General features: G+C 33.1%; 2 protein-coding genes across 5 annotated transcripts in view; both read right to left on the bottom strand.

Annotated features, from left to right (window-relative positions):
• Positions 1-24,564, bottom strand: part of LOC124369393 — a 41,124-nt gene extending 16,560 nt beyond the window's left edge. Inside the window, exons 1-13 of the mRNA XM_046827394.1 lie at positions 24,440-24,564; positions 21,200-21,578; positions 19,355-19,390; positions 18,120-18,186; positions 17,878-17,924; positions 17,561-17,626; positions 17,001-17,067; positions 16,759-16,805; positions 16,441-16,507; positions 11,339-11,495; positions 9,107-9,323; positions 4,253-4,454; positions 2,454-2,697 (exon numbers count right to left, since the gene is read on the bottom strand). Coding sequence (XP_046683350.1) covers positions 2,454-2,697; positions 4,253-4,454; positions 9,107-9,323; positions 11,339-11,495; positions 16,441-16,507; positions 16,759-16,805; positions 17,001-17,067; positions 17,561-17,626; positions 17,878-17,924; positions 18,120-18,186; positions 19,355-19,390; positions 21,200-21,578; positions 24,440-24,564 — 1,721 coding nt within the window. The remainder of the gene's footprint in view (positions 1-2,453; positions 2,698-4,252; positions 4,455-9,106; positions 9,324-11,338; positions 11,496-16,440; positions 16,508-16,758; positions 16,806-17,000; positions 17,068-17,560; positions 17,627-17,877; positions 17,925-18,119; positions 18,187-19,354; positions 19,391-21,199; positions 21,579-24,439) is intronic.
• The window catches only part of LOC124368779, an 82,412-nt gene continuing 72,646 nt past the window's right edge, over positions 18,132-27,897 (bottom strand). For 3 of the 4 annotated variants that reach the window (XR_006923000.1, XR_006923001.1, XR_006923002.1), the window contains 4 exons: positions 26,772-26,884; positions 19,355-19,390; positions 18,438-18,484; positions 18,132-18,186 (listed from right to left, as the gene is read on the bottom strand). Coding sequence is in view for 1 of the 4 variants with exons in the window: in XM_046826139.1 (XP_046682095.1) it covers positions 26,774-26,884 (111 nt within the window). In the remaining 3 variants the exon portion in view is untranslated. Of the gene's footprint in view, positions 18,187-18,437; positions 18,485-19,353; positions 19,391-26,771; positions 26,885-27,897 lie in introns of those variants that run through there. The other variant, XM_046826139.1, reaches the window with a different exon arrangement.

Here is a 27,897-nt window from a genome sequence, read left to right as displayed (position 1 = left end):
CAGTTGATCACTACAAACTATGTAAACTGTGGCTCCTATTGCTTTTTGAAACTGTATTATATTTTCTACAGTTTTGCGGATGGATTAAATCCCTAATGCAGCCAAAACTGCACACTGATGGCCCTTTGTTAATTTGTTGGTACACTAGGTTTTTGAAAATTAGGTCAGACATGCGTGGGCGGCCAAACTTGTTTCGAAACACAACTGCCACACATACCAACATTTGAAAACCATGGGATACTGTGTGAGCCAACCCAACAGCAGGATCACTACTATAGTATTCAACTCATCTCCTCTTCAGCAACAGTGATCCTGCCACTAGCCATAAAATCCGCAAATGCCGGATGAACCATTTGTAGTAAGAACCGTCTTCTTTTGATGGGTTTTCTTATGTTGCAACAATTTAATAACCATTTCTGTTATTCTGACTTTCTCTTTTTGTTAAAGTGAAAGCCGTGAGTTGTATAGAAGTGTCTTGGAAGGAGATGGAGTCGAAGAAGCTTTAAATTTGGGTTGTTTTTTGTAATTTTTTCAACTTTTGTGTTACCTTGATCAATATGTTACTGTTTGAGATGTTAAGTTAACTTACCAAAAGTTAATTCTGCCTCTCTGTAATGAAATATTTTTGGTTCATTCATATTAAATAAGTTAAGCCATACTTTAGAAAGTTTAACATTTCAAAGGAAAACTATTCAAACAAGATGAACTAGGAAAAACAGTAAGCCTATAGACATTCTGAGGTTAGAATGTAGGCTAAAGGATTGTTAGAATAGAGTAGCTGTGTTAAATTGCTTCAAAATGTCCAGTGAGGATAAGAATGAATGTAGTAGGCTAGAGATAGAACTATAGGATGTTAACACTTTGCCTGAGTATATCTCAGAGCAACATGATCGCACTAGAGACCGAATCCTGAGTATACCTTTTTCTTCTTATAAAACTCATATACACTGGTAATTTTTATTTTTGTCAAGATGATGGCGGATTAGACAATTGTGGCTCAGTCAATCTAAAAAACTCATTGATGGAGTAAAATGGATTCTCCTTATGCCAGGACTCTAGTCTCTGCTTGATTTTGCAATACTCCAATTCCTTGACCCCATATGGAAGAGCAGTGTATAGTCTAATCGTAAGAGCCAGGAAGCAGTCTCCAATTTTGCCAACAATGCGGAACATCTATATCATGCTTTCTGTGGGTGTCGTGTGTATGTACGTCTACTCTTTTGACAAGTTGTCTTAAATTTGCCTTAATACAAAGCAGACTGTTCAAAATATACCGACTTGAGGCAGTTCGTTTAGTTCTATTGTAATGAATAGTCAGAGCATTTTCGTGTTTCAGATGTTTTATGTTACCATTAGGTTCTTTGGGATCACATTTGATTGATATTGTCTGTTCAATTGACTGTCTGAAATAAAAACAAAACAACAGCTGCTGTAGTTTCATAGGTTCTGTTTATGAAAACTGTTCAAAAGATCTGAGAAATGTTGTCTGACTCTTACAATGATTACATAAACAATAGTCAAGGTAGGAAAACTAGTTCATTGAGAACATAGATATGCGCAACATTTCACAAATTAGATTATTTGAGAATTTAAATGATCCAGTTTATGATTCAGAATATGAAGGGGAGTTTATAGATAATGTTGGGACTGATCCAGACTTTGAAAATGATAATTACTCTAGATTTAGTTCTGAAGATGAACTTTTAGACTACACAAAACCTTCAACTAGCTCTCATTTATGCAGACAGTACAAGGCTAACAATAGCAAAATAATTTACATTTACAAATAGTCAAGTAGATGGAATTGAAGCCCCTGTTGATGTAGGCCTAGGAGTTATGGAACCATGACAACGAAGAAGTAAAAGGTTCCAATGAAATTGTCACAGCAATAATAGTTGCAACGAATAGAGAGGTGAGATTTACGGCATTGCTGCTTTTATAACTAAAGATATAATTTACTGATATTACTACTATTACTTACATTATTGTTCAGGTGGACTTAATTGATAGATCCAGAAGACAGTGGTAGTCACACTGATTCCAAAAATGATGCTAAAATCTCCATACTTTTAAAATCAATTAATGTAGTCTGTAGGCGCAAAAGATATTTAAGAAATTTAAGAACGTTGTGTGAGTTTTTATTTATAATAGAGCCAACCGCCTCATCTCTCCGTATTTACATAGGCTCATGACAATTTATACAACTGACATTAAATAGTCATAAACTTGGCATTAAAAAAATTTAAAAACACAATCAAATTTGAAAAACTATGTTAAAACTGATCCAGAACAAAGTAGTCTTTTTCATCATTTAACACAATTATCAGATATAACAGTAGTGACTTTACCTGCATTTCTTTTGATCTTAGATCAACCATGGCTTTGGCTCATCTGAGGGTTATCCTTTTACTAATCCAGATAATATTAAAAAGTTTAAACTTTAAATTACTTACCTGTATTTTCTGGCTGCCCTCGAATAGATGATCTTTATATTATCGCCTGCTCTTTCGAATTGAAGTCTATCATTTCCACAGGACTCCAGGAAGAGTCTGTATCCCTGTAGCCTGTACAGTTGGGCCAAGTACATGGTCGAAGGTATCTGTAGTTCACTTTCAACATCAATGTGGATGCTTTCAATAAGCTTTATCTCCTCAGCCCACTTCGAAGCTGGCCACTGTTCAAGATATTTTAATTTTCCTGAAAATTACCACAGTATAAATGTTAAGACTACATCTTAATTATCAACGCTTGAATGCAACATCCTTGAAACAGTGAAAGTTTAGAGATATTAGTGAACAACTTTTATATTTCATTCATCAATATACTTTTTATCATAAGCATTGTTAAATGCTGTTACCAAGTATCAACAAATTAATTTAAAATTTAAAAAAGCGATAAAAACATATATATACGTATTGTACAATTTGAAAAATCTCCATAAAATGTTATGGTACACACAAAAGTCATTGCAAGAGTTCTTCAGAAAGTGTTATGTATAAATTAATAGAAACAAGAGTGTTCATTAATATGATTTATAACACAATGATGCAACTGTTTATCACTGGTGAATCAGATCATACATAGGCTAATCATAAAGTCTCTTTCCCAGCTAATCTTTCATTAGTTTCATGTAGAAAAATGAAACTTTGAGGATGTTTTTAGTTCAATGGTGCCTTTTTGATTAACATTACAACATTTTTCAGATACTACCTCCAAATTAAAATTTTTAGATTGTACCACCCCTTTTGAGAGACAATTGAAAGGGGGATATAACACCAAAGATATTGGCACAAATCGAACTTGTTTATTTTTTTTTTGTTTTCAAGATATTTTATATCAATGTTAAAACTGAATCCATTTATAAAAACTTATAGATCTTATTTAAACACTCTGAAAAAATAAGATATTGCTGCTAAAGACTAAACATAAATTTGTGTTTTATCATAAAAATAATCTGTTATTAATCAGTAACATAGTATTAGACAAGTATTAATATCCTCTCTGTTCAACTCAAAGCTATCACTAAAAGGCGATTTTAAGTAATCCTGAAATTTTAAATATTTAAGTTTTCTCAAACACGTCACAGTGGCATTTATTAAATACTTCATATTTATAAATAACAGGTCAGTAGTATAAAATAAAATGTCCTAACAATCATTTATTTATTTATTTTAAAGCATCCAATGACATCATTTATATCATTGGAGACTTGTTAATCAAGGTTTTATAATAGGATTTGTAAAAATTTGTCCAACATAAAATTATCCCTTTCAAACCATAAGCTAAATTAAAAACGAAGTGAATCTTTTTTACTAATCTAGCATTAAGTGCCCAATGTAGTTTGTTTTAGAAAAAAGACAGGAAAGTCATATTTAATTCCTAAAAACTTTAAATATTCAGTGAGTTACAGACTATAACCTTGAGAAGACAACAATGTTTTGATTAGTGTACCACGTAAAAATGCATAAAAGCACATGTCATGAATGGTATTCAAGAGCAAAATTATACTAGATATATCATACATTATTTTATTGTTTTTCTTTAATTTAAAAACTGTTAAAAAAATACTACACACAAAAATTGTTTAAAATTTCCTCAAGGTATCTAATTATATTCCAGAATACATTTGTATTACAATCATAGCATTTTTAACTACAAAATTCTTATCACTGATAATGCTAACAGAATAATAAGATATGGTAAGTAAGCAGTAGTGGTTAAGCAGTAAACTAAAAACCATGCTGGACTTTACCTAAGATCCGTGCTTTCAAAAAGCACAAATGTGCAGAACCAAAACACTTAGCATGATGAGGCTCAGATGATGCTTTGAGCGGGCCAATAACAGATAGCGTTTTCAGGGCTTCTATGCACCCTGGCCGGCCAAACAGTTGGTAATACGAGGCTTTAATATATGTCAAGGTCCAGGCTGGCAGGTCTTTTTTGTCTGACTTCAACTGTGGAAAAACATTAAATGAATTAAAATGCACAATCAAATATAAGGGTATTCTGGGGAATTATGATATAATTATTAATGATACCTAAATCTTTGTTGACTAAAAGAAAAATACTAAGGTTTTAAAAATAGTACTATACATATATATCACAACTAACTAGTGTTTTGGTTGGGTTCATTGCTGATCAACAAAATTTTTAAAAAACTTCCACTTGCATGAATCATTTGCAAGATAAGTAACTTATGCTAGTTCTAAAGTAACACTTTGAACCAAAATTGTCTTTGTGAAAATCAATAATCCTGGATAAATATATAATATAAAATATATAATAATTCATGCTTTGTTTATTGACATGTCACCTGAGGTAGACTCAGTGATTTTGTTGGGTGACTTGAATGTGAATTTCCTGGACAGAAGAAGAGCAGATGTGAAATACCTCGAGAAAATTATTCAATCTTTGGGTCTCGTCCAAATAGTTAGGGAACCCACTCGCATCACTGAGAGTACATCGTCTCTTATTGACGTCATAATTGTAGATAAGAATTTTAATCCAGATGTAGGAATAGTCGACACCTCCAATATCTTGGAGCACAATGGTAAACGTATCACCGACCACAAGCTGATATACTGTGACGTGTTATGTGAGAAACCGAAATCCAAGGCTAAGTTCATATCATATCGCAATTTTAGAAATTTTGACTATGAGAAGTTTATTGAGATTGCCTCTAGTTTTTGTTGGGAAGACATAATAACCCTGGAAGACGTAGATGACATCACTAATAATTTAACTTCAAATATTATTCAAATCTTTGACGTGTGTGCCCCTATGGTGCGAAAGAGAATAACCAGGAAAAAAGCTCCTTGGAGGGACTCCAACCTGATTGACCTTACACAAAAGAAGAATAGGTGTAAAAATGTCTATCTTTCCCTAAAAACCCAAGAATCGAGACTCGAATACTGTAAGGCTCGTAACGCACTCAATGTGGCTGTAAGATTGGCGAAAAAGAAGTTTTTCGCCGATAATTTAAACATAAAAAACACAAAGAAGTTTTGGGCTACGTTGCGGGCTGGTGGAATTCTTAATGCAAATGATGAAAAACCTCATCAATTTTCACCTAAAGAGCTGAATGACTATTTTTCAACCATGGGTTGTGGACGAAACATAAGCATGGATAAACTGAGTTTCTTTAGCCAAAATATGTGTGCAGGTGTAAATTCCCCTTTCACCTTTATGCGCGTGTCTGAGCAAAAGGTGAGGGAGCTTATGAACACCATTTTAAGTACTGCTTTTGGCGTGGACGGAATATCCATCGCTATGGTCAGAGGCTTGAGCCCTTTTTGTATTGGAGCAATCACCCATCTAATCAATGTGTCTCTAACTACTGGGAAATTTCCTTCCTGCTGGAAGGAGAGTGTAGTGATCCCTCTTCCGAAAACTAACAATCCTACTTCGATTTCTCAGTTTCGACCAATATCGATCCTCCCGGTCGTCTCTAAAATACTGGAGAGGGTTGTGTCAGAGCAGATGGTCAGCTACTTGGAATCTGAGGATTTACTGCCTGAAGCACAATCAGGTTTTAGACAGGGTTTTAGCACCTGCTCCGCTCTTCTCAATGTCACTGATGACCTGCTTTCTGCTAGGGATAGGGGTTTTCAGAGCTTGATTACGGGATTAGACTTTTCGCAAGCTTTCGATTCGGTTAATTTCGATTTGTTATTAGCTAAGCTTAAATTCTACCATTTTGATGAAAATTCAGTCCGATGGTTCTCGTCGTATTTATTGGGGAGAACCCAGCGAACAAAAGTTGATGGTCGGCTGTCTCCTGCGTTGCCCCGTTTTGTTGGTGTCCCGCAAGGTAGTTGCCTGGGGCCAATACTCTTTCTTGTATATACTGCAGATTTGAAAGACCAGCTGGAGTTCTGCTCTCTTCATTGTTATGCAGATGACTCACAGCTATTATTGTCTTACAATCCTTTGGAGAGAGCAGAGGCTGTAGGGAAGATAAATTCAGATTTGGATAGGGTAAAGTCGTGGTCGGATGATCATGGGTTTCTGCTTAACTCGGACAAATGTGCTGTTTTGCAGGTGGGATCATCTCTGAACTGTCAGCCACATGGTTGCATTAGTCAGTTAGTCACTTTGGATGGCAAACCTTTAGTTATGAACAGTTCTCTAAAAATCCTTGGAGTTACTTTGGATTCCAATCTTGATTTTGCGAACCATGTAAAATCCATATGTAACAGCGTTGTGACCAAACTGAAAACCCTTTATAGATGTGTGAAAGTACTGCCTGTGTCTTCTAAGCTAGAAATTGTCCGCTCAATAATTTTTCCCACTATATATTACGCTCTTCCATCTTTTGCTCATTGTTTGTCTCAGGAGTATGTCACGGTTCTTACTAGATTGCAAAACAGAGCTCTGAGATTTGTTTATAATCTCAAGAAATTTGATCACATCAGTGAATTTAGATTAAGCTCTAAGGTACTATCAATTGGAAATTGCTGTGACTTACAGACTGCCCAACTAATCCACAGGGTTCTTCAGACTGGCAAACCTAAATATCTCAGGAAAAAACTTATTTTTAGGCACGAAATAAATTCTCGCAGTACTCGGCAGGACAGCCTACTTCATTTGCCTAGGGTCCGCCTAGAAATTGGCAAGAAAGGTTTTAGCTACTTTGGACCTGAAACATATAATGCTTTGCCCCCTGCTTTAAAGACCCTTAGTTATAGTACATTTAAAAATCATGTTAAAGAGATTTTTATATAATTTTATAAGTTAGAATAATTATGTAATTTTATATCATTTACAATAACTATTATTACCTGTAATTTATGTAATAATTACCTGTAAGTTATGACAAAAGTTGTCTTGTAAACCAGAGTCTTACTTTGAAGAACGCTTGCTAAATAAAGACGTTATTATTATTATTATTATTATTATTATTATTATTATTATAAAAGTGCTGTATTGCCTCCAAAAATAGTAAGATTTTACTTAATTTTTCATATAAGAATCATTTATGAAAGCAAACTATATATTATATTATTGCAGTTACAAGGAAAACGAAAGTATTGATACACATAATTTATTAGCACAGAAAGATCCTAGAAAAGCACACATAGGAAAGCACTAATATGAACAGTGGTCCTTTTGATGACCTGGTGTAGGTTGGGTAATCTTAATAGTTTGGAGATTAACACATTGATTATTCTAGAGTATTGCTGCATCAGAATCATTTTCACTCATTATAGCCCAGCTAAGGTGTTCAGATAACCAGAACAGGTTTCCTGTCAAATGCAAGATGTGGTACATAGTTCTTTTCCACCTCACAATTAAAAATTAAATTAAGATAATTTGCGATTTAATGAGACTCAGTTTGTGACAAGGTAAAAAACACATTTATGCTGTTTTCAACATTACAAGATTACCACAAGATGGGCTGTGTCAATGTGATTTTCTCCCCCATCGATCAAAAAATTACCTACATGACAACATACCTCCAAACTGAACTAAATTATTTTTTTAAACTACTTACTTTTAATATTAAAGAGTAATATTGAGTGTGATACAACCTTATAAATATGTGTTTGTTCTTTTAAAACTTATACTTGAAAAACAAGTAAACATTTGTTAAAAGAATACCTTGTAACATATAACTAATCTCTCCGCATCCTAATTTGATTTCCTAACTTCATTATTAAAAATACCTTTCCACAAAACAGTGTGATTAGAGTTTTATCCCATTTTGATCATTTTTAAATGTTACCTATTTGTTCCGAAATGGTCTAACATTAATTTTGGTACCAAATTAATTCTCTTTGTTGCAATAAAACAATTAAGATGAGGTAATGCATGACTGTGTAATTTGAAAATTGAGTAACTCTTTCCATTTCCCATTTTTCTTATGATCGAAAATTTTCAGTATCTTATTGTTGTTTATTTCATATAAGAAATGTGTCTTAAGATATTGCATTATAGCTTATATTTTCATGATTAGTACAAAATTTTGCTTTGTTTGTATATTTTGAAAATGTATAAACTTTTAACACATTCATGATGTACTTAACGTGGCTATGGAGGAAAGGGTTGATTAAATGTGAATTTTGAGTTTAGCTCCAGTTCACCTTCGTCTTAATGGAGCATATGAAATATGACGCTTTCACAGACTTGATTCATGAAAAAAGTTCATTTTGAGCATTTCGTCACAGACTTTTTTTGCTTCTCTTCAGACAAGCATGACTCCAGATTCCAGGAGTCAAGTGTGTGACAGCATCAGATTCCAGACACTGCACTACGAGGAAGATGAACTAGAGCTAAGCTCAACATTCACATGCATTATAAGCTAGTATAATATCATAAAACTATTCAAAAAATATTACATAACTGGCCTTTTAATTTTCAAGTATTATAACCATTTAAAACCTCAACACAAATTAATTACACAAAAATACATTACTTGAAGTTTACAGAAATCAATGAGATGTAATAAGTCATATATTGGTTGAATTCTGAAACACACATAATAAATTTTGAAAAACTAAAAATAACTAAAATCATTATGCCAATGGGAATCAAATGGCTGTCAATTTCCCAGTTAAAACAGTTTTCATCTATCATCCAACTAGAAAAGTAAAAAATGATAACTAACCTCAAAAGCAGCTGCTTCACTAGTACCAGTCACATCAGAGAGCTTCGCTGATATGACTGTATACCAGTTTTTCAAAGCCAAGACTATGACACTGATACCACTTCCGGAGGGTGTGAATCCAGATAATTTTTGAAGCACTTCTTGACATATTTTGTTGGCTTGTACAATTTGCCCTTCACACTCCAATATTTTTATTTTGGCCAAGTTGAGGATAGACCTAAAAAAACATATTAACATTACTAGAAAGTAAAAACAAATGCACTGTTTACCTACAAAAATATATATACGACTTTCGAAACTCAGTTATAGATCTCAAGAATTGAGAAAGATAATATTCCTGGCTAGACTCATAGGGAAAGTTTCATCACATTTTATAGTTTTCCCTGTAATAAAAAAGACAAAACGATTCGAGAGATTGAGAAGAATCTCTTTCTTATTTGTAATGCAAAAGACGAAACATCACTTTCTTCCTAACCCTCTGCCCACAAATATTCCTTTGACACGGTTTTGTTACAATGACTGATCATTAATATTTAAACTAGTCAGAGGGAAGGTTGTCATTTCCAGAAGAGGGCATTGCTGATCTCTGTAATAGAGATTCTCACTTGGAGAATATATCTGAAATATGAAAACAATTACATCTTAATTTTATACTTATCTGTTTTATATTGCCATAATCCATGGAGTGGGTTTAAGTTTAAACCTATTGATATAATTCTCTAAGCAGCTGTGAATTGTCTAGCCAGCCAACTCCAACCGTCTTACGTTATTAAGGAGTTCTGATTGGTAGTATACATCACACCCCCATCCCATTTCCCTTTTTCAATTCTGGGCAGTTGTTGATTTATCATATTTCACCTCGGCAACATGTACTGCGTGACTTACACACCTAACAGTGATCTCTCAATGTTCATGCTTCTTGTTTGTGACAAACCCCTTGTGCACCATAATATAGTAAGAAATAACATTCAGATTGGTGTTTTGCCTTAAGAAATAGTGATTCTTCATGAGCTGATTAATCAATCCAACGTCATCAGAAACTTCCCAGTCTGACGTTGCATCATCACAGACTACCAAGGACTTCTCCACCATTCCAAAGAACCCACTGGTAACAACATACTCTAACTGAGTGAGTTTGGGAGGTCCTTTGCCAATACTTTTTTAACGGTTTAATTCTTTTAAACTGTTTTATTTCTCAGCCATGTTCATCATAACATGACAGGATATTACTGGCAAGTGAAAGTGACAATCATCATGGCGATATGAAATTAAATGAAATTCTTTATTAGCCCAAAAGAACATGTTACAATGTTATAAGGCTCGCCAAATAGATAAGAAAATGAATTCAGATAAGAAGATTTGAATTCACTTTATAATTAACACAAGTTTTCAAGAGAGTACATATCGTTGCAAGTACATTTCAGAGTAAAGTTTTGCATTTTAATACTAAATAAAAGTTACTGGTAATAACCATTTAGTATTAAACAGTCAGAATAGTTTTTATACATAAAGATATAAAGCTTTTAACAAAGATTTTGGGGTGAAACATAGTTAAATTACAGTTTGAACTTTGAGACTGTACCAACAGCAACAGGTTGTGACATAAGTGGTACGAAGAAGTTTTCAGGAAGTTTTTAGTTCAGTTTTATTTAGCCTCGTTTATAAAAGAGAAAAGTATATTTGATTTTGAATTCAGTTGTAATCTTTATTTTATTTGAGTGTTATAAGAAAGTTAAATTTTTAGTTTGATTTTGTTTTAGACAAGAAGTTAACTTTAATTTAGTTTATTTTATTTGAAGAAAGAAAACTTTTCTTGAGAAAACTTTTACAACAAAAGTGGTTATGTAAGCTTTTGGGAATTAAAATCTAAACATCTAAAAAGTACAAGGATTGTTATTTTAAGTCCAAATTAATGAACTGCTAGTTAATAAACAATTTTAAAAGTGATTTGAGAAGGTATTCTCCTGTCTATCTACCCTAATGAATGTAATTAATTAATTACTAAACTAGATAATTACATGCAGTTAAACTAATCAAAAAATTATGTAAAGAGATTTTATGAAACTAGCGGATTTCTTTACAACATTTCTATTGAATGTATATTTATGTACTTAATAAAAAGAGTTTTCATTCCAAATGTTCATTAACAATATATTAAAAGGTCTAGAAACACTTTCAAAGGTTTACTTGATTAGATAACAAATAAATTGATTAGAGTAAGAGTTTACTTACATATTAATAAGTCTGTACTCATCATTAAACTTATTCAGAATGCTCTCCAAGGTGACAGCCTTATCTTTCAGCGCCAAATCCAATGTTGAAAGGGATAATGCTTTGGTGGACGGCTGAAAGAACCAGTCTAAACTCTCAGTCCTGTATTGCTGACATCCTACAATCAAAGGCAGCACAAATAATAATTAGTTTTTTTCATTATTGTTCGTATTAATTCAAAATAAGAAGCCATGTCTGCTGCCTAATTTACTTATTCCAAAATAACTCTAGATTTATATTTGCCATCAAGATTTAAATCAATATACAAGAGCTACCCAGAAAGTAATTACGTTTTTATGTAAAAAAAACAAAGTACGAGAAAAAAATTGTATTATATGCATTTGAAAGTGACACTAAAATATTATTTTTTGAAATAGTCACCATAAAAATCTTATCACAGTGCACTTATCATAGTGGTGAACTAGATTTTAAATTCCAGCGTTATAAGTCACGCCCTCCTACTGTTCACATTGTCATCAAAGCACTGCATCACAAGCCAGGTCTTCATTGCTGGAAACAGGTGGTAGTCACTGAGTGCATGGTCTGAACTGTAAGGCGGATGTGGAAATACGTAGCATTTTAAAGCATCCAGGACTTCTCGAGTCTGATCTGCCGTGTGTGGCAGAGCACTGTCATGCAAAAATAAAATTTTCGAAGTTACCTTTCCTCTGCCCTTGTTTTGTATTGCTCTTAACTTTTGCAAGGTTTCACAATACCTTGCAGAATTTATGGTTGTGCCACCTTCTATGAAATCAACAAGAAAAACTCCTTTCCTGTCCCAAAAAACAGCTACCATAATCTTCCATGCCGACAATGTTTGCATGCATTTCCTTAGTTTTGTGGGGGATTATGTATGTCCCCGGGTGCAAAGTGGCAGGGTCTTCATACCCCAACACATATGCTACGCCAGAGCGTCCATGCAGCACATGCACAGCCATCTTCTCTCTTCTTAAGTGCTGTATTTTTGTGCGCACGCACCTGGGAACGGTCTGATCCATATCTTGTCTTCTATGGAAATCCGATCAGGCTGAGCTGAGCTGGCGAGCTTCTTTTTGGCTATCCTTTACTATGCTCACTTTTCTTTTTATTCTACCCTCAGCTATCGGGAAAATTTTCCCAAAAATCTAACTTCTACTATACTTTTCTATAACTATATCTAATTTTCTTTATCCTTACAAGCCAAGGTGGAACAGCATATGTCGAGGGCTGCACGGCCCACGGTGTGCTTGATCGTTAATATGCAAACTCTGGATACCTGGCAACCTCCAGTTTAAACATAGCCTTCTCCAAGTAGAGCAAGACAATGCTTGGGGTGACCTTTAGATCTCTGCTACTTGTGAGAACACAATGAGTACAAATAAAAACAAAATAAACCAAACCACACCAGAGAGCTATAGCAGTACTCAAAATGTGGATGAAAATCCACAAAAAATAGAATGACTGGAAATGGGTGCTGACCCTAGCTGTCCTGAACAATTAAAGAAGACAGGCGGACTTCCTAGCAGAAATCCTGGAACCCCCGACTCAGTAAACATATGGCATGGGTTCGTAGACGAGGGTACACCCTAAGAAAAATAAAGTAAAACTCAGTTGGATGCCGGGCCATGAACATATTTGGCTAAACTGTCCTACCATATCTAAAATTCGGAAGAGGTTCATAGGAGCATATCTCCTCAGCCCCAAGGACATCAGAGAACAGAAGGCCTCAAATCTGATCGGCTTCTGTAAAAGTCTCAGATTCTGAGGATACAAATATAAGTAAGGGAGGTGCAAAGGGCCTTTTAGGACTAAGTGCAGGGACAATTGCCTCTTTCCCTCAGGAAAGAAAAACAGATTTGTTAAACAAAACGTAAAAGGACATAGGATCTCACCACTCATGTGATTAAAAAAATGTGTCTCCACTCCATAGACTAATTTGGTTTCGCAATTCACGTGTTTAACCCAAATCTCCTCTCCTACAATGATTCAATCGAGCAGCAAGTCACCATCTTTTTCGTAAGTGTCCAAAAATGTCAATGAAGCGGCCATATGGTGATTTATATGGGTTTCTGTTAAGATTTTCGGAACCCATCCTGCACAAAATTTATGGTAACCCAACTTCTGTATAAAAATTTCATGTAACAAACTCCTTTAAATTTAAGGAAAACTAAGTGAGAAAACTAATTGATGTTATTAATCGGTGGTCTTCTTTAATCCCCACATCAACTTTAGAGACAATTTCATCGGTCACGATGCTTGGCCGTCCACTTCATTCGTCATCATGCACATTAGTTCGGCCATTTTTAACCTAATGCACCACTGAGGCATTCCACATAAATCTGAAACTTCTTCGTTCTTCAATTTTATACATAAATAATTATTAATTTTAAAAGAAAAACTAGCCAGGCAGCATTTGGATGTGTATTAATCTTATCTTTAGTATGAGACATTTACCTTAATTTGATGTCTAAAAATAAGAATGAGAAAGTATTTTAATTTTAACATTGCTCTTAAGAAGTAATACTTGAAGTTGTTTCACTACAGCAAGCTCTTGTGCAAACTCCATGAACATCTTCACAGTGACTGTATATGGAAACAAACAAGTATTTCAAAATTTGGGTGTGTGTTCAAAAATGTAGGTATACTGCTTGTAAAGACGCTCAATGTCTATTTATACTTGTAATGAACCTAACAACTTAAGTAAAATGTGCAATAGGCCAGTCACAACCAAGACACATAATTTCGGGAAACCATCTCCAAATTTTCCATCTCCTGTAAAAAAGTTTTTCAATTTTGGATTGGCCCCTTATTTTAAGAGAATAATTTTTAACGTTCCTTATGCCAGTTTTGTCAATTTTGAGTAGTTTTTCCATTCGTTTAGAAAGAATGATTAACATACAAAAATTCAAAATGAACATTAGTAACACAGCTTAAGGAGGTATGTACGCCATTATGTTCTAAACTTTCAACTAAAAAAAATATTGTTTCCATGAAGTATGTGCTGAGTAAAAAAATATAAAATACAAACGTATTTGGACTTCGCTCAGCAACAATATAAATGTATGAAAACGTGACAACTCTGATCCAGCACGTAAAAATAGGGAGCTACTTCGGTGAAAAGGGTAAAACAGCAAATAAAGTCTACGAGCACAAAATCTCTCTAGACCAAGCTATAGAGGCCATAAGGCACAGACACAAACACAACCACATCACAACCATGTAATCATGATTACCCAAAGTAAATTTTGTTGGTATACAAACATCAGAATTTGGGACATTTGATGCTGTTGTAGCATCCATTGAGGGAAATCAAGGTGGACTAAAGGTTTTGGGTGGCCTTGGAATCAAAGTTCGTACAAACTTTGTAAGCATTTTCCGCACTGTTGACAGCAACCAAATCCTAAAGTCTGAAATAGCTGCTACAGAAGAGACAAAGCAGGAGAGAAGATCATAAGAGAGACACTACTAGACGTAAAATTGAAATACTTGAAGCAGGAATGTTTTAAAAGATAGTTATTTTCGAGAATTCATAGAAGGCTAAACATTTTTTCTAATTTATTGACTTCAAAATTTAAAAAATGTTAGTTATTTTTTTCTTGGAAGTACTTGATTAATCTTAATTACATTTTTCGTATGTTTTGTGTACTTTGTATACACAAACCCTAGCACATGTAAAAACATTATTGTTACCACAAACCAATCATAAACATTTTTGTTTGATGAAAAAAGAATTACTAGAGTTGAGTATACACATATGCTGTATAAGTGGCAAAACTTTTATTCATGTAGGTATTGGTTCTTTAAAAAAAACGAACATGAGGTTGAGAAATTTAATATGTGCATTCATCTCCCCTTAAGATTACAAACACTTAGGCTATTATTCTCCAAGTATATTTTGTTATGTTACCTTCATCATCATATTTTAATATTATCCTAAATATAATTAAAATTATTTTATTTAATATGGAACAATACCATTTTTGGTGTAAACAAAACTTCCAAAATTTTGATTTTTTCAATATTTTTAATTCTAAAAAGTGTATAATACAATAACAGAGAAAACAGGTTGAGTTACAAAAGATTGAGAGTAGTACAACTTGGTAAATTGTATTTATAGAAAACTTGTATTCTTTATGAAAGATTTAAAAGAAAATATTACTAGGTGGTATCAGAAAGTTCCCGTACTGTACTCACCATTTTTTCGGACGCAACTGTACAAGCTGGCATGCCAGTAGCCTCTGCAAAAATAGCCTTTAAGTTGTTATGAGTGGTTAGGTTATGTCTACAAGTTGTGCTTTGTTTTTGTGTGTTATCATTATGTAGTAATTTTTGTGATGGCTGATAAATTTGAGCAACAGGCTTGCATCAAATTTTACTTTAAACTTAAGAAATCACCAACAGAAACTTTTGCAATGCTCCAAGAAGCTTTAGAAGAACATTCACTGAGCAGAACACAGGATTTTGAGTGGTACACTCATTACAAGGCCAGCAGAACTTTAATTGAAGATGGTCATTGTTCCAGACTGCCTTCCACGAAAAAAAGATGAAATTGCTGGAAAAATTCTGCACCTTATTCATGAAGACCGTTGTTAGACAATTAATGACTTATGTAGTAGTGTCAGTATCAGCAATGGAAGCTGTCAAGAATTTTTTAACCGAGAATCTAGCCATGCATCGAGTTGCCTCAAACTTTGTGCCTCAGCTTTTGACTGTCGATCAGAAAGAGCACCGTAATGATGTGTGCAGTGAACTCAGACATCTGAAAGTGACCACATACTCATATCCAGGATCATAACTGGTGATGAAAGTTGATTGTATGGTTATGATCCAGAAACAAAACAGCAGCAATCAGTGTGGAAAATCACGAAGACCGATAAAAGCAAGACAAATAAAAGTGCAACAATAACAATACTTGTGATTTTTTCAATTGAAGTCATTGTCTTGTAAAGGAACTTTCTAATACCACCTTGTACAATCCAGCTATAAAACTTCAATCACATCTAAAATTAATTAACATAATTGATTCATGAATATGACACAATTCAAACAGGGCACAAAAATATCAAGATATGCAGTCGACTTACCTGTTGTTGAATTAGAAGTATCTCCAAAGGTAGTGGTAGTACCAGGAGTTTTCTTTGTTGGACTTGGCTGTAAACAATGTTAAGATATCAATTACTTTCAACAATTGTATTTTATACTTAGGCCCTTAAGTTAACCTTTCCCAGTGTCGGAAACATTCAATATTTAGACTTTAATATGGTTTCTATGTGTAGTTTACTTGTTTAAAACTCAACTAACTACCTTTACATAACACTAATAACAAGTTTAAAAAAACACAAATAAAGTTGGTGACAGAGATGCCTTGTTTTATAACTTATATTTCATTGAAAAATACTCACATAGTTTACGGACGTTACTGTATGGTCTGCCAGACTGGCGATTTTTCCTAGAAATAACAAAATTTATGCACTCTTTCCATTATGCAAGTTCACATTTTAAACACGAAAAGGTACTATTAACTAAAAATCAAACTGACATATCACAAACAAAATGGAAATAGACAAGGCTACTCTTAGATCAAATGTATAGATATATAGTTAATGTTTGAACATTAACCACAACTAAACTGCTGTTGACTTACCTGTTGTTGAATTAGAAGTATCTCCAAAGGTAGTGGTAGTACCAGGAGTTTTCTTTGTTGGACTTGGCTGTAAACAATGTTAAGATATCAATTACTTTCAACAATTGTATTTTATACTTAGGCCCTTAAGTTAACCTTTCCCAGTGTCGGAAACATTCAATATTTAGACTTTAATATGGTTTCTATGTGTAGTTTACTTGTTTAAAACTCAACTAACTACCTTTACATAACACTAATAACAAGTTTAAAAAAACACAAATAAAGTTGGTGACAGAGATGCCTTGTTTTATAACTTATATTTCATTGAAAAATACTCACATAGTTTACGGACGTTACTGTATGGTCTGCCAGACTGGCGATTTTTCCTAGAAATAACAAAATTTATGCACTCTTTCCATTATGCAAGTTCACATTTTAAACACGAAAAGGTACTATTAACTAAAAATCAAACTGACATATCACAAACAAAATGGAAATAGACAAGGCTACTCTTAGATCAAATGTATAGATATATAGTTAATGTTTGAACATTAACCACAACTAAACTGCTGTTGACTTACCTGTTGTTGATTAGAAGTATCTCCAAAGGTAGTGGTAGTACCAGGAGTTTTCTTTGTTGGACTTGGCTGTAAACAATGTTAAGATATCAATTACATTCAACAATTGTATTTTATACTTAAGCCCTTAAGTTAACCTTTCCCAGTGTCGGAAACATTCAATATTTAGACTTTAATATGGTTTCTATGTGTAGTTTACTTGTTTAAAACTCAACTAACTACCTTTACATAACACTAATAACAAGTTTTAAAAAACACCAATAAAGTTGGTGACAGAGATGCCTTGTTTTATAACTTATATTTCATTGAAAAATACTCACATAGTTTACGGACGTTACTGTATGGTCTGCCAGACTGGCGATTTTTCCTAGAAATAACAAAATTTATGCACTCTTTCCATTATGCAAGTTCACATTTTAAACACGAAAAGGTACTATTAACTAAAAATCAAACTGACATATCACAAACAAAATGGAAATAGACAAGGCTACTCTTAGATCAAATGTATAGATATATAGTTAATGTTTGAACATTAACCACAACTAAACTGCTGTTGACTTACCTGTTGTTGAATTAGAAGTATCTCCAAAGGTAGTGGTAGTACCAGGAGTTTTCTTTGTTGGACTTGGCTGTAAACAATGTTAAGATATCAATTACTTTCAACAATTGTATTTTATACTTAGGCCCTTAAGTTAACCTTTCCCAGTGTCGGAAACATTCAATATTTAGACTTTAATATGGTTTCTATGTGTAGTTTACTTGTTTAAAACTCAACTAACTACCTTTACATAACACTAATAACAAGTTTAAAAAAACACAAATAAAGTTGGTGACAGAGATGCCTTGTTTTATAACTTATATTTCATTGAAAAATACTCACATAGTTTACGGACGTTACTGTATGGTCTGCCAGACTGGCGATTTTTCCTAGAAATAACAAAATTTATGCACTCTTTCCATTATGCAAGTTCACATTTTAAACACGAAAAGGTACTATTAACTAAAAATCAAACTGACATATCACAAACAATTCATACAACTATATACTAAAAAGCAGTACAGTACACTTGTATCTGTTTTCTAAAAATTTGGTATTAATCAAATCATAAGTTTATGAGATGAATTTTCAACGTTGTAGTTTGGTTGAAAAGCGTCAAACTAGTACTTTCTTTTGTTTTTACTAACATAAAAACTTGAAGTTATTGTTTGTAAATAATATGCTTTATATGTCTAAATGCAGCATTCATTAAACAAACTAAATTTGAATATAACTCTCGTAATTGTAACTATACTAGTTATTTTGTGGATAACGTTGAAACTCCGGATATTTTTTGATCCGAGAGTAAGTTATCTTTATACCGACATGTTAATAAAGGTATATTGTAAATCACAATCAAAGTAACTTTATTAAAACTTTGTAAGCGAGATTGATAATATTAATTCAAAATTCAGATTTTGTCCATTTAATGTTCATAATAACAATGAAATGCTTCTCATTAATAAATGTAATTACAACTGCTTAGTCACAGAAAATAACCAATATTTCATTAAAATATTCTTTGTTAGTTGATATAGTTTTATATAGATTTACTGAAATATGTCAGGTTGGGTATTTCCAATAATTTTACAATAGTAACATATTCACTAAACGTTTCTGGCCTATTTAGTAATTCTGGCTAAAAGTAGCAAAATATTGTCAGATGCTTTTGTGTCATTTAAATATTTAACTTACAGCATGTCATCAGTTAATGTTAATAGTTTTAATCTTTATTTTGATAAATATCATATAGAACTTACTTTGTAAGTATTCCGCCATCCTCCCTCTTCCTGCACCTACACAAACAAAAACACACCATTATTTTATATTTATATTTGCCTAATGTTAGCACAGTAATCTGAAAATCTGGTTAATCTGAACCTTTCAAGAGGAATTATTTATTTCAAGAGGGAAATAAATTGCAAAATTGATGATTCAATGAACAATTAATTGCATTTTCTAGTTAAACTTAACAATCTCTAAAAGACAAGACAAGAATTTATTTGCTTCATTCATCAAGAAGGAAATGGCGTAAAATACATAGTATCTTAGAATTTTTTCCCGGTTTGTTGTCATTAGCTGCCTAGGTCTTCACATTCTCTACAAGTCGGCTCTCCAATTCAAGAATTCTTTTACTGAGTAAAAGGGTCTCTCTTGGAACCAGGAGTGCAGGCTTTTCTTCAACTTCCTTCCTTCCATTTTCTTCAGCTCATCAGGGAGATTATTGAAGAATTTTGCTCCAGCATAGGTTGGTTTTGTTTCAGAGAGAGTTAATTTGTGGATCGGCAAAGTAAAGTTATTGGCATGCCTAGTATTGTAAGAGTGAATGTCTTGGTGCTGTTGGACATTATGAGTTGTAGCTATCACAATACACTCTACAATATAAAGGCTGACTACTGTTGATACCTCCACTCTTTGAATACCCCTCTACAGCTCTCTCTAAATCCCAAGCCGGCCATGATTCTTAGAGCCTTATTTTGAAGAATGAGGATTCATTGGAGATTTCTTTCAGTTGAACCACCCCAAACCGCTAAGCCATATCTCATATGGCTTTCAAACAGAGCATGATAGGCTGTTATTGTGGCTTTTGTCGTGCTTATAGCTTTCGTCCATTTTTATGGCATAAATTGCTGAGCTAAGCTTAAGGCATAAGTTATCAATATGATTTAGCCAAGAGAGTTTATCATCTACAATGATTCCAAGATAATTGGTTGAGCTGACAGATTGAAGATTTGGTAGATCTGAAATGTCATTCTTCTTGTTCCCAAATGAAATTTGTTTCGTCTTTGATTCATTGAAAACCGTCATTGTTTCTACAGTAGTCCATAGCAATGTTAACAGCAATGTATAAATTTATTTCTAGATTTTCTACTGAGCTATTGGCAGTTAATAGCATAGAATAGTCAGCATACATGACTAAATTACTCTATGAATGTAAAACCTTAGGAAAATCATTAGTCAATGATATAAAAAGTACAGCCCCAACACAGATCCTTGCGGTACACCACAGTCCATTGACAGGACCTCAGATCTTGAAATTGTAGTAACTCTTTTTATGGTCTGAGTCACTTCTACAACCTGGTGTCTTCCTTCAAGGTATGTGAGAACCATGAAGTGCTGTTCCTTGGATTCTTAGATGAAAAAGTTTTCTTATAATCAAGTCATGGCTTAGACAATCAAATACCTTACTCGAGTCAAGTTGCACTCCCACTACACTATTTCCAGCCTCGATATTGTCAACAATGTGCTCAACAGATCAACTATTGCAGTCATGGTGGATCGTCCTTAATAAAACCATGCTGTTTCTCTGTCAAAAGGTTGTTTAGTTGAAGATGCTTGAAAAGTCTAGAGAGTACAATTTTCTCAATGATTTTAGATTCAGTTGGAATCAAAGATATTGGCCTAAAATTTTCTATGTGGTGTTTACTGGATTTTTTGTGAAGAGGGATAACTTTGGAAATTTCATGCTTGAGGGGAAAGTACCATGCAGAAGAGACGGTTGTGTGATATGAAAAAGCGGTTACTTCATTTTTACAAAATTTTAAAATTTTTGAGGATATTTCATTTAAGCCAAAAGAAGATTTTGTTTTCAGTGAGTCTATTACTTTACTTATTTCTTCAATTGACGTGGGTTCCATAGAGGTCAGTGGCATTTCAACAGGTGGGTTCTGAACAAATTGTATTGTTGGGTTGATGCACAGGTTCTGTTTGAGAGTTTCATCAGCAATAGTTGAGAAATAGTTGTTAAAATGGTTGGCTATATCTATAGGGTCGTCAATTTTGTCTCCATTTTTAACTATGAAGTCAAATCCAGAAATTGTGTCCTTGTGCTGATGATTTCTCTCGCTGTTTATGATGTCCCAAACAGCCTTATTTTTGTTAGCAGCATTGACAATATGAGCAGGACTAGCCTCTTGTCTTAAGGTCCTTAGTTTTAAGTCGTAAGCCTTCTTTAGCTGCATAGAAGTTTGTTTATCCTCTTGGCTGCCAGAAAGACAATATCTCTCATTTGCTTTAAGAATCTTTCTTTAAGCAGAGAGCTTCTTCGTCATAGCACGGTTGAGCTTTTGGTTTTGCCACAACTCTGAATTTCTTGATTGGACAAGTGAGATCTAAAAAGTATGTTATTGTCTCCAAATATTGTCTGTAGGCCTCTTCCACACTATCTTGTTGAAGTATATTAGGCCAAGATTCCTCAGCCAAATATCGTTTGAGATTTGTTAAGTTCTCTGGACTTCCATGTCGATGGAAGGAGGTGTTAGTTTTTTTTTTATTCAACAGACAGAGGCAGATAACAAAGTTGTCCAAAATGGTCACTTAAGAATATGAAAATAAACACTAATTTTTTATTAAAAATGCTTGTTTTATTCCTGGTTTCAAGGTTTTCATTTATAAAGGATGACTTTAATGGATATTGCAAATGGGGACATTTTACGTGAATAATTTCTACAATTATTACAACACTCGAGTCACTTAAATTAATACATGTCTTAATGTAGTAATTTATTTAGCTTTACAAAAGTTAGATTTATGTACATTATAATAATGTATGTAACTTATTTATTTGTTTTTATATCGATTAAATTTATGGACCAAAACATAGTACAAGGTTAAATGCAATTTTTAAAATCTGACAACCCACCAAGGTAAAATATAATTTCTTTTATCTAAGTGTTTTTCTTTGTTGCCTTACATCAGCTTTTTGTTTATCTAAGTTCAGGTTTGATGATGCCATAACCGTGTGAAATCTACAGAAATCTACAGGCTGTCCGGGATGTATAACGGCTAAACCGAGAAACCTACTTTCCTCATTTTAACGAAAACCCCCCATTTCTCAACCCCAAAGAATTTAGGAAAATAATTTAAAATTTTTAAAAGTTACTTTTGGGGAGTAAGGGATCATTTTTTAAAGATTTTCAAATGTAAAGGTGGGTCGAACCGTACCTAATTTTAAACGTTTCACTGATCATTTTGAAAAAAGTGTTAATTTATTTCACTTCTTGTTTACAGGGTAGTTCAAAATGTCTAAGTTATACGGTTTCACAATTTTTTTACTGTTACCTCGTTAAAAAATTTACCAAATCCGAATTTTTATCCAAGGTTACCAAACAAGTACTCTTTCTAAAAATATGTTACATTTGTTAGGAAATTTCAAACTCTTAAATCCTAAAAAATTCAAATAGACTTCCATTTATATGAATTTCATTGCAACTATGAATAGCTGTTTTAAAAAATAACAGTTTTGGTATTATCTTTGATGATTGAGAATTGACGCCAAAGGTACTAATTTTCCTTTGGTGATGTCTTGTTGCATTTAGTACATAGTTGTTCTCCTCCCTTAGCCTTAGGGTATTCTAAAGTGTCCACAACTTGTTTATACAACTCTTTCCGTATACTGAGAGGCACTGTATACTAAAAGTACGAATTCCTCAAATCTACACGTTGATTACGATTTATCTATTGCTGACCTTTGATGGATTTTTTTCTTAACAAACCAAATAGCACTCCCTGCTATGTTTTAACCTGTTTTTAATTAATCTAAATACGTGTTTGTATGTTCAGTTACTTTTTAATCACCGTTTGGATATATTAATAAAAGAAGAGAGCCAAGCTTTTGAAAGGGTCTTAGAATTGTTTGCTACAAATTTATTTGTTAGTAAATGACCAAAAAAAAGAACAAATATAATATTTTCATTGAACTATACGATTTAGAAAGATATCAAACCAGTTAAGTTATTAGGTATGCATCTTGACAGTAGCTTAAGTTGGAATTGCCATGTGGAGCAACTATGTAAAAAGTTGTCCAGAGTTGTTTTTCTTATTAGCAAACCAGGAAATTGTATTACTGAGATAAGTTATTAAATGCTTATTATGCATTTTTCCATTCCCACATAAAATATGGAATAACTTTATGGGGCAACTTTTGCAGTGCACAAAATGCTTTCACATGGAAAAAAGGCTTTAAGAGCAATCAAGAATGTTTCTGATAGATTCATGTTTATCAATTTTCAAAGAAAAAAAAAATAATGAGTCTTCCAAACCTGTATATTTATTGGTACTTGATCGATGCTAAGGAATCTGTAAATACCCTTCCTACAAGAAAACAAACTCATGATTATTTTCCTAGGAAAAGCCATCTTCTTGACTTAGTATTAGTACGATTAGAAAAAACCAGAAGTAGTATTTAATCTTCATATATGGATGAAGATTAAATTATTCAATAAAATGCCTAAGTAGACGGAGTTTCTAAGTTATTACAACAATGCTGTGAAACTCTTATATCACCTCTGATTTTCATAACCAATATGTCACTATGATCAGGAAAATTCACAATGACCTTAAAACTGGCCAAAGTATATCCTAAGTTCAAAAGCGAAAGTCCAATGCAAGCCAGTAACTACAGACCAATCTCGCTCATCTCAACCTTCTTCAAAATGATTGAATGAGTTGTACTTAAGAGATTGCTGGAGCATTGTGAGCGACATAAGTTACTAATAACAAGAAAACATGGTTTCTTAAAAGAACGATCAACTACTACTGCAGTAATTGAACTTGTCGAGTTTATAATTGACTCCCTTTAGAAAGGGGAACTAGTTACAGGCATTATGCTTCATTTTAGTAAAGCATTTTATTGCCTTGGTCATATCTTAACTTTAAACAAACTTGACAACCTGGGTATCAGAGGTCCTGCTCTACACTGGTTTAGGAGCCACCTTGAAGAACGTTGCCAATTGATCGAAATCAAACATACACAAAGAGGACTAACTCATACTATAAGGCGTGTTCAGAAATTAAGTACCGTTTAAAACAAGTAAAACAATTTTATTTCTAAATGAAAGCCCAACTCCATGGCAGTTTTCACTTCATCGTCGGTTTCAAAGCGTTGGCCGCTTAGCTCGCGCTTCATGTACAAGAACAAGTGGTAGTCAGACGGTACCAAATCCGGGTTGTAGGGTGGGTGATCGAACATCTCCCAACAAAATTGTCGAACCAATGTTTGAGTGTCACCAGCGGTATGGGGCCGAGCATTGTCATTGAGTAACACAATTCCGTTACTAAGCATTCCTCTTCGTTTGTTTTGGATTGCCTGCCTTAGTTTTCTTAAGGTTTCACAATACCTTGGTGCATTAATGGTTTCGCCTCTTGGGAGAAAATCAATCAGCAAAACACCTTTCCAATCCCAAAAGACAGTGTACATGAATTTTTTGTGCAGAAATTGTCGTCTTGAATTTTGTTTCTTCGGGGATTGCATGTGTCGCCACTCCATTGACTGCTGTTTGGATTTCGGTGTAACATGAAGAAGCCAAATTTCATCACCTATCACAATTTTGTTTAGAAAATCCTCACCATCATCACTGTACCGTGTGAGAAAAGTCAAAGCAGTTTTAAGCCTCTGGGTTTTGTGCACGTCAGTGAGCATTTTTTGAACCCACCGGGAACACAGCTTGTGATAACCTAAGCGGTCCATAACAATTTCGTACAAAAGAGTGCGTGAAATTTATTGGAAATCGTCAGATAGCGTTGTCATAGTGAAACGTCTGTTATCTTGGATTTTTTCATCAACTGCCCTTACCAGATCATCGGTGACGAGAGAAGGCCGATTCTTATCATGCATATTTTTTCAAGTGTCATTGAACATTCTAACCCACTTTCTTCCTATTCTTCACTAATCCCATCTTCCCCGTAAACATCTCAAAGTTGACGATAAATTTCAGCCAATTAATTTCAGCCAATTTCACATTCATTGCATTCAAAAATATTATTACAGAACGAATCTCACAATCGGCGGGATTACTAATTGTCTTAAACATTTTAAACATTCACTAATTTTTTTAGTATTTTCTGTTATTAAAAAGCACTGATTTATTATGATTACTACTAATCACAGGTTTACAACTAAAAACTATATAGGAATTTTATCTCTTTTCTTATAGATTTAAACTTATTACAAAAGGAAAAAAACAAAAAAAGATTCTACCACATCATATTTTTGTGCTGCACTCAAGTTTCTATGTGTATTTAGCACAACATTTCTAATGAACGTACAACTTTGTATATTTTATATTTTTCTTAAAACTAAAAACTTAATTACATTAAATTCTATCAATAAGAGCTGAGTTTGGTAATAAGTGGAAAACGTGGTAACGGTTGAAGAGAGTATGAGGCAGTTTATATAGTAGTTTTAGCATGAAAAGGAAGTTTAAACGTACATTTTGAAGTGCGTTAAAAATTTATACTGAATAATATTGCTGATGAGGTTGAGCATGTTTAAACATGTTATCTCGGGTACCAGAGATAAATATTTGCTGACTATAAAATGTCACACTCACTTTATATTTATTCTGACTTAGAAAACTTCTAACTGATATGATCGTTTTCAAAATTATGCATGACAATGGAAATGAAACCTGAGACTCTTTTACAAATATAAAGCACAATTTTTGGAGAATACTAAGGATTCTGATTACGAAAGCATTATATAATACATGCTAGCAGCATATGAAAATTAAATATGTAAGATAAAGTTCATTTCTTACGCTCTCATATTGCATACTTTCTTAAATTCCTGGGAGCCTATAGTGAAGTATCAGTGTGATAGATTTCACTGCAATTTCTATGATTTTAAGAGACATTACAAAGGAAAATGGGATATTAATAGGTTATCTGAATACTGTTAGATGCTTAATAAGAAACAAAAGAAGGAAATCGGAAACAAGTCCAAAGAGCACCAGGAGAAGGAGCACCAAAGTGAAAAAGAATGTTTCATAAAAAAAGAATTAGACCTAAAATCGAGTAAATAAATATATAGGAAACTAAGTTTCATTAGGTGTTATAAAATAAATTAGAAATAAATGTCTTTGTTCAAAATGTGTTCTTATTTTGTATAAAAGAACCTAAACGTGATGGGACATTATAGGAGTGATTTTTAGAATCTATGACCTTAAAAATATATAATTCAGCAAAAGTAGGTCATAGAGCCAAGAAATACATAATAGCATACCCGTGTAATGTATGTTTTTTACACGGACTGGCAGTTAAGTTCTCATAACTTTTACAGACTACTAATGTATGGAATTTCATGAAATTATTTGTATCATTCACCAAATTCAATATAGTCAATAAGCTCAGTTCATTCTACCAAACATAGCTACAACAACCATATAGAGGCACACATACATTTAACTGGTTGAAAAACTGTTGTCAGGGAGTTGTTTCGCAGCTGTTCCAACGCTGATCCCAGACGGTAGTATTGCCAAATCTCTGCGATTCTCCTCTCTGTCTCTGGCAGTCTAGTGAGAACAATAAAATATCAGTTCTATTGCAAACATTATATTTTAAGTTATATTTAGACATTTAAGATAATCAATAATAGCAAAATCCAACATTTCATCTTTTAATTTGGTCCCTGTGTTTGAATATGTATTTTATTTATGAAAGAACTCACCTAAGAAGCTTTAAATAACACTATATCTTTAGTTAGAAAACCCCATTTGTGTGCAGATATGTAAATGGCTATACAGACCAATTTTAGTTTGAGTAACTATAGTACATGGTTACAGACACACATGCCTAATTGGTTGCAGATGGGTAGGATCATGTAATTTATTGTACAAATAATCATTGTACAAATAATTTACAAATACAAATAATTTATTGTACAAATAAAACCGAATTTATTTCCAATTTAACAAGATATTATTACTACCTGCCATTTTTTAATATAGTGAGATGGAAATCTGCAACAGGTAATTCAAACTCAAATAAATTTTATTTTCATTTTTTATTTTGCACATTTTGACATTTTCAAAAGTTTGTACATGCTAAAGGTAAGAAAATTGACAGCATATAGAGAAATATCTGTGCGTGCTGTCCAGTTCCGACCTAGATTAGCACAAAATAATAATAATCACTATAATAATAAAATAAGTAATACTGTGTATAAATGACAAAAATTATATAAATAAAAAAAACAGAAATTAAATAAAAATTTGCAGTTTATGCATAAATTAAAATATGATACGTAATTGTAATCGCACTATAAATAAAATTGTAATTCTTTTTAAATTATTCAATATGTATTAAATAATAGCACACAATAAAAATATATGAAAATGGACAAACCAAAACAGAATTATCAGAGGGGCGAAGCTGTAAGATTTGAGTGTGATATAGTAAAAAAGTCGCAGGAACTTTTTTATAGATCACTCCGCACAAGTGCTTTTTTGTCAGACCTGCGATATGACCTACGATTTAGATGCTACAGGACCTCAAATAAAAGTCAGCATGTGAAAATCACCAAAAT

Source organism: Homalodisca vitripennis, chromosome X (assembly GCF_021130785.1).
Source record: "Homalodisca vitripennis isolate AUS2020 chromosome X, UT_GWSS_2.1, whole genome shotgun sequence".
In the NCBI taxonomy this organism is placed as follows: domain Eukaryota; kingdom Metazoa; phylum Arthropoda; class Insecta; order Hemiptera; family Cicadellidae; genus Homalodisca; species Homalodisca vitripennis.
This window is presented reverse-complemented; position numbering and strand designations above follow the sequence as displayed.